At 40.9% G+C, this 22,349-nt stretch overlaps 1 protein-coding gene across 1 annotated transcript in view; it reads left to right on the top strand.

Moving 5' to 3' along the window:
• Positions 1 to 22,349, top strand: part of dok6 (docking protein 6) — a 65,194-nt gene that overhangs the window by 31,111 nt on the left and 11,734 nt on the right. The window contains exons 3-4 of the mRNA XM_061266251.1: positions 16,109 to 16,121; positions 18,259 to 18,366. Coding sequence (XP_061122235.1) covers positions 16,109 to 16,121; positions 18,259 to 18,366 — 121 coding nt within the window. The remainder of the gene's footprint in view (positions 1 to 16,108; positions 16,122 to 18,258; positions 18,367 to 22,349) is intronic.

Below are 22,349 nucleotides of genomic sequence, written 5' to 3' on the forward strand. Positions count from 1 at the left end.
CCACAATTTCCCACTTACCAAAAATTCGAAATTTGAAATTCAACCAAATTCTCCCAAATTTCGTTTTTTACTCTAATTTCTACATTTTTCAACCCATTCCAACTTTCAGCTGTTCATCTTTTGCCTACCTATTCCACAACTTCCCACTTACCAAATATTCCAAACTTTCAATTTTGAAATTCACCACAAATTCTCCAAATATTCTACATTTCTCAAGTAATTCAACACGTTTCAACATCGTTCGGCAGCATTCCCCGAAAAAGTTATTCATACATTTCGCCTTCACACGCAATTTCTCCAGAAATTGCAAAATTCTAGTTATTATTATTCTCTTTTATTCTCCACACTTTTTTGACACGTTTCATCTTCCACATAATTCATCCGATTCACTCCATTCCACTTTTCACGTATTCCAAATATTCACGCGACGAGCGCTTGTATTTTTCTCGTTCCGAAAATTTTCCGATTCCGCAAAATTCCCAAAATTCCGACAAATTTTTCCCCATTCATTCTTAATGGCACATTCGACATTTCACATTTACGTCGTTCCAATTTGAAATTCACATCATTCAGCACATTCTAATCACATTCGGAAGGATTCTCGACATTCCCAAAATTCCCAAATTCGAAAATTTCACGTTTTCACGTTAAAAATTCCGACAAATTTTCAAAAAATTTCGTTTTTCACCTCTAACTTCTACATTTTTCAACCGATTCAACTCGTTCCAACTTTCAACTGTTCATCTTTTGCCTACCTATTCCACAACGTCCCACTTACCAAAAACTTCACATCTTTTATTTTGAAATTCAACCAAAATTCTCTAAAATTTCGTTTTTCTACTCTAATTTCTACATTTTTCAACCGATTCAACCCATTCCAACTTTCAACTGTTCATTATTTTTCTACTGATTCCACAACTTCCCACTTACCAAAAGCTTCACATCTTTTATTTTGAAATTCACACCCAATTCCTTTTCCCTTCTCATTTCTACATTTTTCAACCGATTCAACCCATTCCAACTTTCAACTGTTCATCATTTTTCTACCTATTCCACAACTTCCCACTTACCAAAAACTTCACATCTTTTATTTTGAAATTCACACCCAATTTCCTTTTCCCTTCTCATTTCTACATTTTTCAACCGATTCAACCCATTCCAACTTTCAACTGTTCACTATTTTTCTACCGATTCCACAACTTCCCACTTACCAAAAGCTTCACGTCTTTTATTTTGAAATTCACACCCAATTCCTTTTCCCTTCTCATTTCTACATTTTTCAACCGATTCAACCCATTCCAACTTTCAACTGTTCATCATTTTTCTAACTATTCCACAACTTCCCACTTACCAAAAACTTCACATCTTTTATTTTGAAATTCACACCCAATTTCCTTTCCCCTTCTCATTTCTACATTTTTCAACCGATTCAACCCATTCCAACTTTCAACTGTTCATTATTTTTCTACCGATTCCACAACTTCCCACTTACCAAAAGCTTCACGTCTTTTATTTTGAAATTCACACCCAATTCCTTTTCCCTTCTCATTTCTACATTTTTCAACCGATTCAACCCATTCCAACTTTCAACTGTTCATCATTTTTCTACCTATTCCACAACTTCCCACTTACCAAAAACTTCACATCTTTTATTTTGAAATTCACACCCAATTTCCTTTTCCCTTCTCATTTCTACATTTTTCAACCGATTCAACCCATTCCAACTTTCAACTGTTCATCATTTTTCTACCTATTCCACAACTTCCCACTTACCAAAAACTTCACATCTTTTATTTTGAAATTCAACCAAAATTCTCTCAAATTCCGTTTTTGTACTCTAATTTCTACATTTTTCAACCGATTCAACCCATTCCAACTTTCAACTGTTCATCATTTTTCTACCTATTCCACAACTTCCCAAATACTTCACATCTTTTATTTTGAAATTCACACCCAATTCCTTTTTCCCTTCTCATTTCTACATTTTTCAACCGATTCAACCCATTCCAACTTTCAACTGTTCATCATTTTTCTACCTATTCCACAACTTCCCACTTACCAAAAACTTCACATCTTTTATTTTGAAATTCACACCCAATTCCCTTTTCCCTTCTCATTTCTACATTTTTCAACCGATTCAACCCATTCCAACTTTCAACTGTTCATCATTTTTCTACCTATTCCACAACTTCCCACTTACCAAAAACTTCACATCTTTTATTTTGAAATTCACACTCAATTCCCTTTTCCCTTCTCCTTTCTACATTTTTCAACCGATTCAACCCATTCCAACTTTCAACTGTTCATCATTTTTCTACCGATTCCACAACTTCCCACTTACCAAAAACTTCACATCTTTTATTTTGAAATTCACACCCAATTCCCTTTTCCCTTCTCATTTCTACATTTTTCAACCGATTCAACCCATTCCAACTTTCAACTGTTCATCATTTTTCTACCTATTCCACAACTTCCCACTTACCAAAAACTTCACATCTTTTATTTTGAAATTCACACCCAATTCCCTTTTCCCTTCTCATTTCTACATTTTTCAACCGATTCAACCCATTCCAACTTTCAACTGTTCATCATTTTTCGACCTATTCCACAACTTCCCAAAACCTTCACATCTTTTATTTTGAAATTCACACCCAATTCCTTTTTCCCTTCTCATTTCTACATTTTTCAACCGATTCAACCCATTCCAACTTTCAACTGTTCATCATTTTTCTACCTATTCCACAACTTCCCACTTACCAAAAACTTCACATCTTTTATTTTGAAATTCACCACAAATTCTCCAAATATTCTACATTTCTCAAGTAATTCAACACGTTTCAACATCGTTCGGCAGCATTCCCCGAAGAAGTTATTCATACATTTCGCCTTCACACGCAATTTCTCCAGAAATTGCAAAATTCTAGTTATTATTATTCTTCTATTTTATTCTCCTCACTTTTTTGTCCCGTTTCATCTTTCACATAATTCATCCGATTCACTCCATTCCACTTTTCACGTATTCCAAATATTCAGGAAAGGGTGGCTTGTATTTTTCTCATTCCGAAAATTTTCCGATTCCGCAAAATTCCCAAAATTCCGACAAATTTTTCCCCATCCATTCTTAATGGCACATTCGACATTTCACAAAATTTCGTTTTTCACCTCTAACTTCTACATTTTTCAACCGATTCAACCCATTCCAACTTTCAACTGTTCATCTTTTGCCTACCTATTCCACAACTTCCCACTTACCAAAAATTCCAAATTTTCAAATTTGAAATTCAACCAAAATTCTCTCAAATTCTGTTATTCCACTCTAATTTCTACATTTTTCAACCGATTCAACCCGTTCCAACTTTCAACTGTTCATCTTTTGCCTACCTATTCCACAACTTCCCACTTACCAAAAATTCCAAATTCTCAAATTTGAAATTCAACCAAAATTCTCTACAATTTTGTTTTTCTACTCTAATTTCTACATTTTTCGACCGATTCAACCCATTCCAAATGCATTCACCTTATGCTTCCCACATTCACTCCCATTCACCCCCACTTCCACTACGCTTACACATTCAACCCTTGACCCCCAATTCCAGTGTGGCGGCCATCTTGGATTGACCCTCAAGTGCCCCCAATGAACCCAAAATGAACCGGAAGTGCCCCAAATCAAACCGAAAGTGACCCCAAATAGACCGGAAGTGACCTCAGGTAAACCGGAAGTGACCCCAAATCAAACCGGAAGTGACCCCAAATGTACCGGAAGTGACCTTTCTAGACCGGAAATGACCCCGAATAAACCGGAAGTGACCTCAGACGAACCGGAAGTGACCCAAATTAAACCGGAAGTGACCCAAATAAACCGGAAGTGACCCCAAATAGACCGGAAGTGACCCCCAAAAGACCGGAAGTGACCTCAGGTAAACCGGAAGTGACCCCAAATCAAACCGGAAGTGACCCAAAATGAACCGGAAGTGACCTTTTTAGCCCGGAAATGACCCCAAATAAACCGGAAGTGACCTCAGCTAAACCGGAAGTGACCTGTTTTAAACCGGAAGTGACCCAAATAAACCGGAAGTGACCCCAAATAGACCGGAAGTGACCCCAAAAAGACCGGAAGTGACCTCAGGTAAACCGGAAGTGACCCCAAATCAAACCGGAAGTGACCCCAAATGTACCGGAAGTGACCTTTTTAGACCGGAAATGACCCCTAATAAACCGGAAGTGACCTCAGCTAAACCGGAAGTGACCTTTTTTAAACCGGAAGTGACCCAAATAAACCGGAAGTGACCCTAATAAGACCGGAAATGACCCGAATCAAGCCGGAAGTGACCTTATTTCAACACTAAGTGCCCCAAATAGCTACATTTGCGCTAACGTCTTCGTTTTCTGTCCGATTTAACCCGTTTCAACAGTTTTACCCCAAAAGTGAACCTCCTGAGGCCGTTTTTTTTGGTTTTGTTCCAAATTTAGAAAGATTTTGGCGCAATTGCTTTTTTTTATTTTCCCATTCATTCTCTATGGGGGTTCAACATTTGCTCTAACTTCTACATTTTTTAACTGACTCAACTCGTTCCAACTTTCAACTGTACATCTTTTGCCTACCTATTCCACAACTTCCCACTTACCAAAAATTCCAAATTCGAAATTCAACCAAATTCTCCAAAATTTCGTTTTTCTACTCTAATTTCTACATTTTTCAACCGATTCAACCCATTCCAACTTTCAACTGTTCATCTTTTGCCTACCTATTCCACAACTTCCCACTTACCAAAAATTCCAAACTTTCAAATTTGAAATTCACCACAAATTCTCCAAATATTCTACATTTCTCAAGTAATTCAACACGTTTCAACATCGTTCGGCAGCATTCCCCGAAAAAGTTATTCATACATTTCGCCTTCACACGCAATTTCTCCAGAAATTGCAAAATTCTAGTTATTATTATTATTCTATTTTATTCCCGCCACTTTTTTGTCCCGTTTCATCTTTCACATAATTCATCCGATTCACTCCATTCCACTTTTCACGTATTCCAAATATTCACGACATGAGCGCTTGTATTTTTCTCATTCCGAAAATTTTCCGATTCCGCAAAATTCCCAAAATTCCGACAAATTTTTCCCCATCCATTCTTAATGGCACATTCGACATTTCACAAAATTTCGTTTTTCACCTCTAACTTCTACATTTTTCAACCGATTCAACCCATTCCAACTGTTCATCTTTTGCCTACCTATTCCACAACTTCCCATTTACTAAAAATTCCAAATTTTCAAATTTGAAATTCAACCAAAATTCTCTCTAATTCCGTTATTCCACTCTAATTTCTACATTTTTCAACCGATTCAACCCATTCCAACTTTCAACTGTTCATCTTTTGCCTACCTATTCCACAACTTCCCACTTACCAAAAATTCCAAATTCTCAAATTTGAAATTCAACCAAAATTCTCTAAAATTTCGTTTTTCTACTCTAATTTCTACATTTTTCGACCGATTCAACCCATTCCAAATGCATTCACCTTATGCTTCCCACATTCACTCCCATTCACCCCCACTTCCACTACGCTTACACATTCAACCCTTGACCCCCAATTCCAGTGTGGCGGCCATCTTGGATTGACCCTCAAGTGCCCCCAATGAACCCAAAATGAACCGGAAGTGCCCCAAATCAAACCGAAAGTGACCCCAAATAGACCGGAAGTGACCTCAGGTAAACCGGAAGTGACCCCAAATCAAACCGGAAGTGACCCCAAACGTACCGGAAGTGACCTTTTTAGACCGGAAATGACCCCTAATAAACAGGAAGTGACCTCAGACGAACCGGAAGTGACCCAAATTAAACCGGAAGTGACCCAAATAAACCGGAAGTGACCCCAAATAGACCGGAAGTGACCTCTGGTAAACCGGAAGTGACCCTAAATCAAACCGGAAGTGACCCCAAATGAACCGGAAGTGACCTTTTTAGACCGGAAGTGACCCCTAATAAACCGGAAGTGACCTCAGACGAACCGGAAGTGACCCAAATTAAACCGGAAGTGACCCAAATAAACCGGAAGTGACCCCAAATAGACCGGAAGTGACCCGAATCAAACCGGAAGTGACCTTATTTCAACACTGAGTGGCCCAAATAGCTACATTTGCGCTAACTTTTTCGTTTTTTGTCTGATTTAACCCGTTTCAACATTTTTACCCCAAAAGTGAATCTCCTGAGGCCGTTTTTTTTGTTTTGTTCCAAATTTAGAAAGATTTTGGCGCAATTGCTTTTTTTTATTTTCCCATTCATTCTCTATGGGGATTCAACATTTGCTCTAACTTCTACATTTTTTAACTGATTCAACCCGTTCCAACTTTCAACTGTACATCTTTTGCCTACCTATTCCACAACTTCCCACTTACCAAAAATTCCAAATTCGAAATTCAACCAAATTCTCCAAAATTTCGTTTTTCTACTCTAATTTCTACATTTTTCAACCGATTCAACCCATTCCAACTTTCAACTGTTCATCTTTTGCCTACCTATTCCACAACTTCCCACTTACCAAATATTCCAAACTTTCAATTTTGAAATTCACCACAAATTCTCCAAATATTCTACATTTCTCAAGTAATTCAACACGTTTCAACATCATTCGGCAGCATTCCCCGAAAAAGTTATTCATACATTTCGCCTTCACACGCAATTTCTCCAGAAATTGCAAAATTCTAGTTATTATTATATTTTATTCTCCTCACTTTTTTGACACGTTTCATCTTCCACATAATTCATCCGATTCACTCCATTCCATTTTTCACGTATTCCAAATATTCACGCGACGAGCGCTTCCATTTTTCTCGTTCCGAAAATTTACCGATTCCGCAAAATTCCCAAAATTCCGACAAATTTTTCCCCATTCATTCTTAATGGCACATTCGACATTTCACATTTACGTCGTTCCAATTTGAAATTCACATCATTCAACACATTCTAATCACATTTGGAAGGATTCTCGACATTCCCAAAATTCCCAAATTCGAAAATTTCACGTTTTCACGTTAAAAATTCCGACAAATTTTCACAAAATTTCGTTTTTCACCTCTAACTTCTACATTTTTCAACCGATTCAACTCGTTCCAACTTTCAACTGTTCATCTTTTGCCTACCTATTCCACAACGTCCCACTTACCAAAAACTTCACATCTTTTATTTTGAAATTCAACAAAAATTCTCTAAAATTTCGTTTTTCTACTCTAATTTCTACATTTTTCAACCGATTCAACCCATTCCAACTTTCAACTGTTCATCATTTTTCTACCGATTCCACAACTTCCCACTTACCAAAAGCTTCACATCTTTTATTTTGAAATTCAACCAAATTCTCCAAAATTTTGTTTTTCCACTCTAATTTCTACATTTTTCGACCGATTCAACCCATTCCACATTTATTCCCTTTATTCATCTTATGCTTACCACATTCACTCCCATTCACCCCCACTTCCACGATGCTTACACAATTCAACCCTTGACCCCCAATTCCAGTGTGGCGGCCATCTTGGATGACCCTGAAGTGCCACCAATGAACCCAGAATGAACCGGAAGTGCCCCAAATCAAACCGAAAGTGACCTCAGGTAAACCGGAAGTGACCCCAGATCAAACCGGAAGTGACCCCAAATGTACCGGAAGTGACATTTTTAGACCGGAAATGACCCCTAATAAACCGGAAGTGACCTCAGACGAACCGGAAGTGACCCAAATTAAACCGGAAGTGACCCAAATAAACCGGAAGTGACCCCAAATAGACCGGAAGTGACCCCAGGTAACCCGGAAGTGACCCCAAATCAAACCGGAAGTGACCCCAAATGAACCGGAAGTGACCTTTTTAGACCGGAAATGACCCCAAATAAACCGGAAGTGACCTCAGCTAAACCGGAAGTGACCTGTTTTAAACCGGAAGTGACCCAAATAAACCGGAAGTGACCCAAATTAGACCGGAAATGACCCGAATCAAGCCGGAAGTGACCTTATTTCAACACTAAGTGCCCCAAATAGCTACATTTGCGCTAACGTCTTCGTTTTTTGTCCGATTTAACCCGTTTCAACATTTTTACCCCAAAAGTGAACCTCCTGAGGCCGTTTTTTTTGGTTTTGTCCCAAATCTAGAAAGATTTTGGCGCAATTGCTTTTTTTTATTTTCCCATTCATTCTCTATGGGGATTCAACATTTGCTCTAACTTCTACATTTTTTAACTGATTCAACCCGTTCCAACTTTCAACTGTTCATCTTTTGCCTACCTATTCCACAACTTCCCACTTACCAACAATTCCAAATTTAAAATTCAACCAAATTCTCCAAAATTTCGTTTTTCTACTCTAACTTCTACATTTTTCTACCGATTCAACCCATTCCAACTTTCAACTGTTCATCTTTTGCCTACCTATTCCGCAACTTCCCACTTACCAAATATTCCAAACTTTCAATTTTGAAATTCACCACAAATTCTCCAAATATTCTACATTTCTCAAGTAATTCAACACGTTTCAACATCGTTCGGCAGCATTCCCCGAAAAAGTTATTCATACATTTCGCCTTCACACGCAATTTCTCCAGAAATTGCAAAATTCTAGTTATTTTTGAAGTGCTTTTTTTTTTGCTGTGCGTCCGTCCCCCTGTTACTTCATTACTATCGCGCTCTCTGTATTAGTAGCTATCAGCTCTTTTATCACTCTTTTGTTGCACTCAGCTGTTTTGGCCTAACAACCATTCTTGCTCAACGAACTGTGGCCTGGACACAGACAGTGCATATTGTGACCACCGTGTGTGTATGCTCCCCCTTTGTTGGCACGCCAAATACAAAGGGCAAAGAAATAGAGGATAATGCGTCTATCGTGGGACATGGCAGAGATGTTTCTTGACACCACAGAGCACTCCACCATTAACAAGGAATTTTTGTTATCATTCACAGAGAATAAATCTATCCAGCTGCGGTGTTGCTTTTGTAATTGAAAACCTCGGTTGATTTGAACAAATGGTGTTTGTTTGTCAGCATATGTCATGTTCTGGAAATAACTGGACTGGATTTAGCTTTCTATCATGCTTTTTCCATTGTTCGAATTCCAAATCATATTTTCCCATTACAAATAATGGGAAAAAAATAATCCGTTTTTTAAGACCCCCAAAAAACAACGCCTTTTCTAAAAAAAAATTCATTTGTGCATTTTTGTCCAATTGCGCAACTGTAGCGCACCGCCGAAGGTGCAACCGTAGCGCGTCGCCGACCGCGCAACTGCACCGCGCATGTTGCATTATTGTGACAGAGCCATCGCGGAAATTTAGAAAATATGTTTAAAGTCCTGCTGTACTTTCCAAAATTTAAGTGAACATCAGTGCGCAGGGAGCTTAATTTTGTCCGATCGGGCAACTACAGCGCACTGCCGAACGCGCAACCGTTGCGCGCCGCCGACCGCGCAACTGCATTATTGTGACAGAGCGGTCCCTAAAATTTAGAAAATATTTTTAAAGTCCTAATGTACTTTCCAAAATTTAAATGGACCTCAGTGGACAGGGAGCTTAATTTGATAAAATAAATAAACTTGACTTGGTCCGATCGCGCAACCGCAGCGCGCCGGGCGCTCAATGTCGCATTGCTTTAGGAGCGTCTTTGTGTTTTAGGATGGCTTCCTTTGGATGCATGATTAGAGTTGATGCAATCCTCAGAGTAACGAGAACGTAATAACGGAGTCAGTTGGCATGCGGGTCCTCTCGGCTCATCTCACGAAGTTTGACAATCGAATTTCGTCCGACATCCGAAGCAAAAAAATCTCGAATTTTTTGTTCGAATACCGATTTGTTCGAGAACTGGGACGTTCAAAAACCAAGGCTCCACAGTATTTTAAAACTTAACACGCCCTACCTCGATCTAAGTATTTCTTGGCTGCAGATTGCAGTGGAAAAAATTGTGATATTAAATGATAATACAGCCATTGTGTGTCTAGCATTGTTTTCACGCTGTTGGCAGGGCGTAGGCTGACAAATCTAATCGTATCCCCGAGCCCTAAAGTGTTCATTTGAAAGTAGGTTTGGACAAATTTAGTGGAAGAAATGAAATAACAGTGGACCTAGAACAGAGCCCTGGGAGACCATCTGATTAAAGATGGGTCCTTCAAATGGCTTGCCATAAAATATCCAAGGAGCATTTCATCTTTGAACACACTTGATGAGCATGTCATCAGAAAGGAGAGTGCATTTCTTTTTTATTACATTTCCTCCCTCTACGTCTTCTTAATAGTTCTTGGCTCAGTAACAGTCACTCGGGAGTTTAATGAATGATAAATCATATAAGCTGAGTGATTACGACTTTTACATATTTTCACCGTTCTCTTTCGAGCATCGAGCAGCTAAACTATAAACGACCAGGGCAGAGAGGAATCTAACACGCTTCCATTAACACTTCCTCCTTTGCTGGCCATCCGCCACTCATTAATCAACACGCCAGTCCCCCGAGATTTTCTTTGCGGTTTAGCTCATGTTGGCGTTTGTGTGTCAGTGCATGTTTGCATGTTTGCTTTCTTTTCCTCGTGTACACTATTGGAGTCCATCATCTAATGAACTGCATGACATTTGTAGATGGTGTATAAGAACCAAAATACCCGCCCGCCCCTTATTTTTAAATCACCTTTGGACTATATATTGAGATCCACTCCTGCTGTTACCTTTCATCAACCTGCTTGCCAAGCATATCCATACGTAGCCAAATATAACTTCACTTTGCCTCTGTCTCCCTGCCTTCAATCCACGAAACAAGTCGCAGGCAAATACTTTAAATATAAAGCTAAGCTGCTTTACATGAAAGTAAATATTCTTGTTGTGTCAGATAAATTTATACAAAGTGTTTATTTTTATGTTAGGCTGTGCTGGCAATACCCGCAGCTTGAGTTTGTGTTGGTGAAAGTCATCTGTCCACGTGGGAGCTTTGTTTTGTTTTGTTTAGTTTTGTTTTGTTGAGATCTTTTAATAGTAAGGAGGTGACAGTTTCTCTGTCTGCTCGGGCGTCGGGTATTAACTTTGCAGCTGACCGCCTTCGCGGTTTGTTCCTACGGCGTCGTCTTAATGAGCAGAAATTACCTCGAGTGTAGTGTCAGCCGAGGCGACAGCTTTTTGATATTTCTGCAAAGGGATGGTGGTTCGGGGAGGGAAATTTTGAGCAAGGTCTTGCCAGGGGAAATGGAGCGCACAATTGTGGCGTTGGCTGTGGCGCTGCCAGCGGATAATTCAAAGGTCATGAAGGAGGGGGGGAAAAATGACTCGTGAGAGTCGTAAACAATTGAAAACAGAAGGTCCGTGGAAAAAGTTGGTGGGCGATGTGAAAAGGTCATAATATGCTTATTTGTAAATTGGGAGTTTGTGCTAATCTGAAGCTTTCTGATCATCTCTCACAGACTTTTTTCGTACCCTTCACAGCGAAAGAGATTGCGCTGCAAATGTTCAGTACTGAACGGCTCGGTAAAAATGAAGCCTGTTTGGACTTTCATAAGAAATTAACGCATTGATTTGCTTTGTGTTGCTAATGGCCAAGCGTTTGAACTACAAGCTTGCCCCCCTTTGCGATGAATAGATGAATCACCAATCCATAAACCATTAAAAATACCTGTGGAAAAAAGTGAAGGCCGTTTATTAAGGCCAACTTTTCACCCCTGACAGATGCGGTGGGGCTCGGACACAGAGGAAATAAAAAGGAATGGCGGCCTGCAAAAGGCAGTGTGAGGACGAGAGCCAAAACCAACATGACAAATTCCATTGGACGCTTTTTGGGACACGCCACACCTTGGCACTTCATCGGCGGCATCTCGGATTTGCACACAGAGTCAAGTTAGTCGGGCTATGTATATCAGGGGAGCAGCCCAAACATTCGTAGCTCTTCAGAATTAAGTCTGATTGAATTTAAATAACTGCACAAAGCATCCTGGAAAACACTGGCGGGGGGGGGATGTCTTTGTCATGTCCTGCTACATATTTTGTGGAGCGTCAAAAACTTGATTTATATGATAATCAAGTGGTCGGCTAATGCTAATCTCGCTACACGTCACCTCATGGTTAGCAAGAAAGGCTACGACGTGATATGCTAAAATACCCACTAATGTGATTTGCACCATGTTTTGTGATGGCTGCACTGGATTTGCTAGCTTGTTGCTTGAAGTATAAATTTGGCCTGCCGATGCGAGTAACACCCTAATGAATAAGCCTTTGCCCTTGCTGCTTCCAAACGTAAAAACATGTTTTGCGCTTTTTAGCAACGCTCCATCTTTTATGCATTGGGTTCAGTTAAATGTTTCGTCGGACTGCTCATCCCAGTCCCTTTTAAGAAAATAACACCGAATTGTTGCTCTCTCAAATCCGTCTTTGTCTGCGTGTTATTGTCAGACTTGTGCGTGGATTAAATGGAAATTGCTGAATGTTTGCTTGTTTGTGTGTGGGGAGGATTGCAGCGAAAGCAGTACTACATAAAAAGGTTTGGATGAGGGATGGCGAAAGAGCAGCCGGTTGTCATGGCGATGATTTAAAGGGAAATTATTCCTCTAATAATGTTTTATACATGCATGCGAGCACACAGTGGCCTCTTGTAAACCCATCCATCCACTTTCCGTACCGCTTAGTCCCCACGGGGGTCGCGGGCGTGCTGGAGCCTATTCCAGCCATCATCGGGCAGTGGGCGGGGGACACCCTGAACCGGTTGCCAGCCAAAAGAAACGCTCCGGCTATTCATTCATCCATTATAAATTCACATATGGAGATACGGTCAATTGGAATTCCGACACTAAAAAGCTGCACTCTGCACTTGTGCACCGTTTTCTTTTAAATGAATAATTCCGCTTCATTTGAACCTGGCCCATTTTTCAATAATATCCTCATTGTGGCTCTCTGGGTCACATTAACGTTGGACAACAATTTGGAGATTCACTGGTGGCAATTATCTTTCAAGCAATCTTTGTTTCCTCTTGGTCATATTTCTTTCATGTCCTCTTTTTAGACAGTTTTGTTTTGTTGTTGTTGCTGAATTGATGACCTGTCTCGTGGTTGAAAAAAAAAAAAATAAAGAAGTCTGCCCTTGTAGTCCTTGTCATACTGGACCTTTTTCCTTCATTATTCCGTCACCATATTATGACAGGGAACCTTAGTTTGCCTTTGACTTGTGTCCCATAATCAGACCAAGGCCTTAACAAATGAAATAAGGATTTTGAAATTATATTTGGCTGGAAAGAGGGGTGGGGTTGTATGTGTCTTCAGGAAGGAATGGGGGGGGGGGGCAATGATTACTTGCTGCTGAGGTAGCACCGCATTACAAAAACACACACACACAGACACACACACGCACACACACACGAGGATTTGGAATGGCCCAGATACACTAATCTATGATTGACTGAAGCACGGCTGCCTCGCCATGCTGCCAACAGCTGTAGTCGAGGACGAATTACAAAATTACGGGATGTCCAAACATTTGACATGCAGTGTTCATTATATCGAGGGGTACAAACCTTCACTTATTTTTGATTTTCCGATTCTATCGGAACGACTGAAGTTAAAAAAACATGCTAATGAGACGGTCCCCATCATGCCTAAGAGTTACAGACTATGATTAAAGTGCTCTTGTGTGAGGTATTTTCACTGAGTGCGGCGGCAATCGTCTTGACATTATACTTTGCGGGGCGCAGGAAAATCATTAGGAGGGTAAAAGCCCTTCCCACATTTGTCCCATTTTCTTTGAACGATCCAAAGAAGAGGCGGCAGGCCCATTTGCGTTTCAATATTCACTCGTACACTGGAGAGTCCGATAGAGCACTATATTTATTCGCCGGTGTGATTAGTCATTCACTTGAAGAGGGCTGTCATTGGAAATCATTTTCATCTCTTTCGACAGCTCCTCACATGGTCCAAATAATGAGGGATTTGTCTGTTTGGGATGAATACCGACCATAAATTATTGAGAGGGGGTTAGAGACGGTTTCTCAATAATTGCACAAGTGAATGAGACTTTGCGCTTTTGAGACTACTTAAAAGATGATTAAAGGCACCAAACGGCTTTTAAATTAGACAAGCCACGCCCTCTTCCATGTGCTAGATTCCGATAATACGACTTAGTCTATAGGGGCGGCTAAATTAAGATTTCCATGCTCTATCGTTGCAATTACCATCAGCAATAGGCAACGTTGTTCCAAACGTAGGAGAAGCAAGAATCGTATGGATCCCGCGAAATTGATTGTTGAAAGAACTGAAGCACAATGGTCGACCTGGTTTTTGTGAACCCGTCGTACTTTTCCAAGATGTCCCCTTCAAGATGTCCCCTTCAAGATGGAGCTGCCCTGAAAGTGAAAAGATTGCCCTTGAAAGGTTCTGTGCAGCTGGCTACTTTCACTGATGCCCATTTTACACGCTGGCAAGCTCAGCATGCTGATGTTGTTGTTTTTCCAACAGTGAAAAATCGTCCGCAGATGCGGCTCGGAGCTGCAAAACGACTCTCTTACTATTTATACAACATGCGCTTTTCATCATAATGTATCCAATCTTTCAATGTGTTTAAATGTTGTTTTTTTGTTAAGTCACCTGACGTGGATTTATATTTTTCTGCCTGATATGAATAAAAAAAAAGTTGTTTTTTTTTAACCCCCCCACAAAAAAAATTGGGTTTTTAATCTGGCTTCTTCCATACAATGAAAGTCATTAAACTAGAATGTTATTTCTTTAATAAATCATTCCAAGATTGTGATAATGAAGTGTTAAATTCTAATGACTCAATTTGTATTCCACTGTTGTGTGGGTACATCCCATTGCTCAGAATGTAAATCTGCTCATTATTGTTGATGGTTTTGACTCTCTGATGATGATCCTCCTGATTTTTGCCGTTCGCTGAAATTATCATCTCTATTTTTGCGCCTATTTGTCAAGACGAATTTTTGTGAGTCGGGAGCTGAGGAGCGTTTGATTTTGAGCATTCCTGTTCTTCCATCATAACTTAGTTTTTTTTGTGTGTGAATTGTTTTTTCTCTATGCCCAACAATGTTCTGGCATTAAATGAGTCATATGAAAGTGGCAGAGCCTCATTCACATCTCTAATTACAATCAGTGTCTGAATTGGCGGCGGCGGCAGTCGGAGAGTAGCTCTGCCTTGACAAAGCATTGACAACTGTAGAACAGAAAAAATTCAAGACTCTCCATTCATACCCCACGGTTCCTATTATGCACAGGCTATTTTATTGAGCTTCCTTTTGTGCCGGCATAATTACTTAATCTTGGCGCTCCTAGGGCGAATTACTTTGCGAGGCACACTAAGCTCCTCTGATTCCAGCTCCTAGGAGCCGCGTGGAATTGCGTTTACTGCTTAAAAAAAGCACACACGTGTTATTGTTCATTGTCAGTGCCGATATTCTTCTCGGATTTCCCTAAAAAGTTGATTTTTTTTGGTGGTAGGAGTCAGGGATGAAGATTTGAAATGTTTTTTTGTTTCCTCGCCGATTGAAGGAGTTTTATAGGCTACGCGGGGACTGAGTGCATTACAGAGTGTTTTTCTGTTGTCCGCTGTTGATAATGGGCTTGGGCAACACTTAACTGGAATGGAGGCCCATCAAGACAGACCAATAAGGACCCAGGGATCCACTCCAGTCAATTTAAAGTGCCGAGTTGAACTCACCAGGCCTTTTATGAAGTACTGCGGCAGAGTAAACAAATTAATTGTGCGTCGACGCTTTCCCAACTCAACTGCATGGCCCGAGGCAATCATACATTTCATAGAGTGATAGCAGCTGTCTCCAGCAGGATATACAAGGATCATGTTCTTCAACGTTGAAAACTACCATGGACTCCATTTTCCATCGCTCACTCTACTGCATTGTTGGATCTCTATCTGCGTTCGCTACCAGCCCGGTTAAAAAAATGCAATTTTGGCATCATTAGCCGTCAATGGTAGCGAACGAGTTAAAAAAAATTCAAGTGGAAGATGGAGAGAAACATATCCGCTCGTGCTTAGCTGTATGTTCGACCTTGAAGCCCAAGAAATCATGTGCTCTGTATTTGTCTCATCTTCGCCGAGTAGGCAGACTGATCCGGTAATCGATACGCTGTACGATAATCTGCAGGCCTACTGTGGCTGTGCGCGCGTAATGTGCTTGGCACGATACTTAGACCACTGCGTTATGAAATGAAGCATAACTTCCATAACTCTCTAGTTAAGAAGATCTTGATGCAGCGAAACACATTAGATCCATTCATGAATTCCTTATTAAAAGTGGAATTTAAGCGAGTAAACTCAATGAGTCGTATTATTTTCAAATGAATGAATCAATCTTGTGGCCAATTTTATTCATAAATATAGATTTAAAAAAATAATTTACCGTTTTTTTCCGTGTATAGTGCGCCCCCATGTATAGTACGCACCCCTAAAAATGGCATGCTGATGCTGGAAAAAAGCTTGTACCCATGTATAATACGCACCCAATTTTTATGAATTTTTTAAAAAAAAGAATTTTTTTTTTTTTTTTTTTTTTTTTTTTTAAGTCCCAATGATCGTCACACACGCAGGGAGGCAATGGGTCCCATTTTTATAGTCTTTGGTATGGTCTTAACTAGGCTGGATGTAATTTATTTTGTTGGCGTTGATTTCTCCGACTGCCCGTAAACGCACCACCGCGCTCCGTGCGCGCACGGGACAGCAAACGAGCAGGTGAAAATATTACCTGTAATACGGATTTAGGTAGAGAACTGAACTCTCGCTCTTTATATAGCTGACGTGTCTTGCGCATCCGTTCTGCGCATCTGTAATGGCGGCCTCCGTATGATATCCGGTTTGCGTGTGTGCGAGAGCGAGAGAGAGCGAGAGAGAGAGAGCGCGCGAGAGAACGCTCAACCGTAGCGCGCCGCCGACCGCCCAACTGCACCGCGCTGGTTGATTATTGTGACAGAGCCGTCGCTGAAATTTAGAAGATATTTTTAAAGTCCTGATGTACTTTCTAAAATTTAAGTGGACCTCAGTGCGCACTGCGCAGGGAGCTTAATTTGGTGCGGTCGCGCAACCGCAGCGCGCCGGGCGCTCACTGTCGCATTGCTTAAAGAGCGCCTTTGTGTTTTAGGATGAACAGCAGAGACCAAAGGAACAAGGCAAAGTGTTGTGAAATAAAATATTACCTGTAATACGCATTTTGTTATTTGCTGATTGAAACTGCTAATTAAACTGTGAATTGAAACTAATAGGAAGAAAACAACTCTCGCTCTTTATATAGCTGACGTGTCTTGCGCATCCGTTCTGTGCATTTTATTTCACGACACTTTGCCTTTTTTCTCTGCTGTTCACTTCAAACACGCTCCATGCGACCGCAATGCTCTCGTATCAGACGCTTGCTTGATCACCTGCTCGTTTGCTGTCCCGTGCGCGCACGGAGCGCGGTGGTGCGTTTACGGGCAGTCGGAGAAATCAACGCCAACAAAAAAAATTACATCCAGCCTAGTTAAGACCATACCAAAGACTATAAAAATGGGACCCATTGCCTCCCTACGTGTGTGACGATCATTGGGACTTAAAAAAAAATAGAAAAAAAAAAATTAAAAATTAAAAAAATTTTTGTACCCATGTATAATGCGCACCCCAGATTTTAGGACAATAAATTAGTTAAATTTTGCGCACTATACACGGAAAAAAACGGTAAACAAAACAAACAAAGTAAACTTGTCACGGGCGGGGTGGAATATGGACCAGGGCGACCAAATGACGCTTGGACCAGGGTTTATTGAAGGAACTCATAAAGACAGACTCGGCAAACTGACGTGATTTAACAACAAACTAACAGGACTGACCAACAAAAACGTGAAACAAAATACAGGAACCAACCAAACCTCGTGACAGTGAGCTTTAACATCAACTATGCTCCAACAGCGAGTGGCACACAAACAGAACTTAAATACAACAAAGGTAACAAGAGGCAGGTGAGTATGATTACACTAATCATGGGCACACAGGAAGGGAGGGGCGAGCACACAGACACACAGAGACGATGACAACCTACACACACAGCAAAACTGGGGACGAGACATGACAAAACTGAGGTAACAGATTTTTTCTAAAGTATACATCACCAAGTTCCATTCCTTGTATTAGACCACTTGAGCCAAATAACCTTTCCCCAATGAATCCACTCACCAAAAGGTTTTGCACACAATTTCATCCAAGTATCCATATGATAAAAGCATTTGGCTTGATTTCAGGAAGTTAACTTCAACCTCTCTCTGTTGGCAGATCTTCCGAAGATGTTGGCTGGTATTGAAAAAGGCGTCTAGTAAAGGACCACGACGCTTGGAGAAGTATCCAGATGAGAAGGCCGCTTATTTTAGGAGTTTCAACAAGGTAAAAAGAAAAACGAGTCCGCCATATTGGACCGGGATCCCCAATCCAATATATATATCAAAATAATCATCAGTTAAATTTGATTTATAAGAACCGTAATCAGTATGACATCTCGAACTGACTGCTGGTGTCTCTGGTCCCCACAAAGCATGATTTAGTAGCGATGACGATGTGCATTCGCCGTCCACTGCATCATATTGTCACATGGGCCGTCTCGTGCGCTTACACACAAATCAGCCGCCGCCGCCGCTCCATGGGGCTTCTCATATAAGCGATGCTGAAGTGAACGATGGGCACACACATGCACCAGTGCACTTGGTAATGCGTCGCCGCAAAGATCAAGAAAGGTCCCGTCTGAGGGCTTCATTGGACGCCGCTGTGATTTGGGAGAGAATAGGCTGCACCCGCCCGTTGCCCATTTACACATTCAACACAAAGAGGATTGGCCGCCTTTTTTTTTTTTTTTTGCCTGAGTCGCTACACACAAAAAACAGAAATCCAGGATATATTTAGCCAAAAGGACATTTGGGAGTTTTTGTGCCTCTCTAGTCTTTCTGACAATTATGTGTTGAAATCGAAGCGGCGGAAGGAAAACATATTGGTACTAATATGAGATTAAAGTCAATATTTTTTGGTGTAAATAAAAGAAAAAGGTGGCTGGGATGTGAAATAGGACTGATGCCTTTTTTTTACCCGAGGCTGGGAAGGCAACCAAATATTTTCCTTTCATATATGGCGACACACAACACAAGAGTGGATGCATGCCGGAATTCATTTCACAGCTCCGAAATTCCCACAGTTGACACGACTTTGTGCTTGCTTATCTGAGGACACAGCACATAAAATATTTTGATACCATCTTGTAGGGAGATAAAAACACCCAAATTGCATCTTTTCACATTTTTATTATTCCCTCGTAATCGCCAACAAATTACAATCGCGGCGTATCTTTTCAGATTTTATGGGATCAGGAGGAATGTGTGGTCTGCATATCTTGTCTGAAGTCCAGGTTTTTAATCTCGCCGCTTTTCACATTGGAGCCCGGCTAATTCATTCCCAGCCTTCTTGGCAAAAGGCCTGCAGTTAAAACACCCTAGATAGTTAACACTCATGTAGGGTAGTCTGAGTCAAGTCCAACAAAATAGCCTGATATTCAATTCAATAAAATGTTGCCATTCTGCATTGATTTCTGATTTAAGGGATTGGGCTGTATTTTATTACTCTTTGCTATTTGAAATGGATGCAGGTAGTCAAATGGGGCCTTTCACCGCTATGCAACGAGCTTGTCTTGAATTGGAAAGAGAGACTTTGTTTGTGTGCAAAAAGCCTAGAAACCACAATTGCACTTTCAAGTCAAGTCGAGTTTATTTGTATAGCCCTAAATAGCAAGCAGTCTCAAAGGGCTTCACATAGACAGAAATTGACAATTATTCTCAAAGCATCCCCTGATCTTAAACTCCCAAAAGGGCAAGGAAAAACTCAAAAAAACCCTACCGGGGGAAAATGAGAAACCTTGAGAAGGGACCACAGATGGAAGGATCCCCCTTTCAGGATCACCAGGTTGAAATGGATGCAGAGACGGCACAAATGATACAACATGAAAATCAATGAAATAAAAAGTGGATGTCCATGTCAGAGCAGAGGGCTGCCGAAGGAGCCCTCAATTGTCCTGGCAGTGTCTTCGAGGAGGTTGAGCTGCAGTTCCCCCATCCTGAATTGGCCCACGAGAATCCAGATAGTCGCTGTCAGCATGGGTGCCACCTAACCACCTCCCCGGCCGGGGAGGGGGGAGGGAAGGGGTGGAGAGGGAGAGAAAACAAATTCCAGCCGAATCGGCCACTACAGGTTAGTTAAAGGCCATGTCATAGAAATGTGTCTTTAAACGTGTCTTAAATGTTTCTACTGAGGTAGCAGTCCTAATATCCATTGGTAGGGCATTCCAAAGCTCTGGAGCCCGAATAGAAAATGCTCTAGACCCTGCAGACATTTTCTTGGCTCTCTGTGTCGCTAAAAGGGTAGCGTTTTGCGAACGAAGGTTATGAGACGGAACATAAGGAACAACTACATCGACGAGATATGAAGGCGCTAAGCCATGCAGTGATTTATAGGTTAATAGAAGAACCTTGAAGTCACATCTTAAATGGACCGGGAGCCAATGTAAGTTGGCTAGTATTGGGGTAATGTGATCAAATTTTCTTGTCCGAGAGAGCAGCCTTGCAGCGGCATTTTGTACTAACTGTAGACTTTTTATGCGGGACTTAGGAAGACCCGAAAATAGTACATTACAGTAGTCCAGGCGCGACGTGACGAACGCATGTATAATAGTTTCCGCATCACCGGTCGAGAGGATCGGACGAATCTTTGCAATATTACGAAGGTGAAAAAACGCAATTCTGGTTATATTCTTAATGTGCTTTTGAAAGGAGAGAGTTTGGTCAAATATTACCCCGAGATTAGTTACAGTATTGCTCTGAGTGATAGTACGGTTATCTATAGTTATAGCGGTTTCCTTGAATAAGTGTTGATAACGAGTTGGACCAATTATCAACATCTCAGTTTTATCTGGGTTAAGACGAAGGAAGTTGAGAGACATCCATTGCTTGATCTCCGCAAGGCACGCCTCAAGATTACAACAATCCCGCGGATATATAATTGGGTGTCATCCGCATAGCATTGAAAACTAATATTATATTTACGTATTATGTCCCGAAGCGGAATCATATAAATATTAAAAAGAATTGGTCCGAGAACCGATCCCTGTGGAACACCACACGTAACATTATAGAGCTCCGAGGACACATTGTCATGGACCACTCGGTGCGTCCTGTTTGATAGATAGGAATGGAACCAGCCTAGTGCTGACCCTGAAATACCAACACAACTTTTAAGACGCCCTAATAAAATATCTAAGTCTACAGTGTCGAAGGCAGCACTAAGATCGAGTAGTAACAGTACAGACGAAGTGTTTGAATCCATAGCTATGAGGAGATCATTAGTCACTTTAGCAAGTGCTGTCTCAGTGGAATGATTAGCTCTAAAACCAGACTGAAAAGTGTCATATCGATTATTGGCGACCATGTAATCAATAAGCTGCTGCGCTACTACTTTTTCAAGAAGTTTTGCTATGAATGGGAGGTTTGAAACTGGCCTATAATTACTGAGACAGTCCGGGTCAAGATTTGGTCGCTTAAGTAACGGTTTAATGATAGCGGTTTTAAAGGCTGTTGGCACTATCCCAGAGGAGACAGACAGATTGATTATATTTAAGACGGACGGTCCTAAAATTTGAAATAATTCTTTAAGTAGTTTGGCTGGAAGAGGGTCGAGTAAACATGTTGTTTGTTTAGCCGCACTAACCAATTGTGTAAGCCTTTCAAGAGACACGCTTTTAAAAGTTGAGACGGTTGTTGCATGATCATCAGCGTTGGTAAACGGCGGGCTCGACCGAGCGATTGGAATGGTATTCTTGATCTCATCACTAATGGATTCAATCTTTTGAGCAAAACGTTTTATGAACTCGTCAGCTGAGTGGAAGGAACTATCGGGGGTCGGCTGGCGCAGAGTCAGCTTTGCCACTGTATCAAATAGGTGTTTCGGATTGGTTTTATTGAGATTAATAACTTGCGAAAAATACCGAGTTTTTGCTAAGATAAGCGCATCTTTATATTTCAGGAGGCTATCCTGCCATGCCTGATGGGAAACCTCAAGTTTGGTTAGACGCAATCTGTGCTCATGCTTTCTACATAATTGCTTAAGCGTACGCGTTTCATCTGTGAACCACGGAGTAGGCACTCTACGGCGAGTTTTCAGACGTAACGGCACCACAGAGTCAATGGCATTTAACAATGTCGCATTGGATTCATTTGTAAGATTATCAATAGAGCCGGCTTATGTGGGAAATATAGCGGTTGCCGGCGACAGTATCTCAGATAGCGCAGTTGCAGTCATGGAGTCGAAATGACGGCTCCTATAATGCTGATTGC

Source organism: Syngnathus typhle, linkage group LG19 (genome assembly GCF_033458585.1).
Source record: "Syngnathus typhle isolate RoL2023-S1 ecotype Sweden linkage group LG19, RoL_Styp_1.0, whole genome shotgun sequence".
Lineage (NCBI taxonomy): Eukaryota > Metazoa > Chordata > Actinopteri > Syngnathiformes > Syngnathidae > Syngnathus > Syngnathus typhle.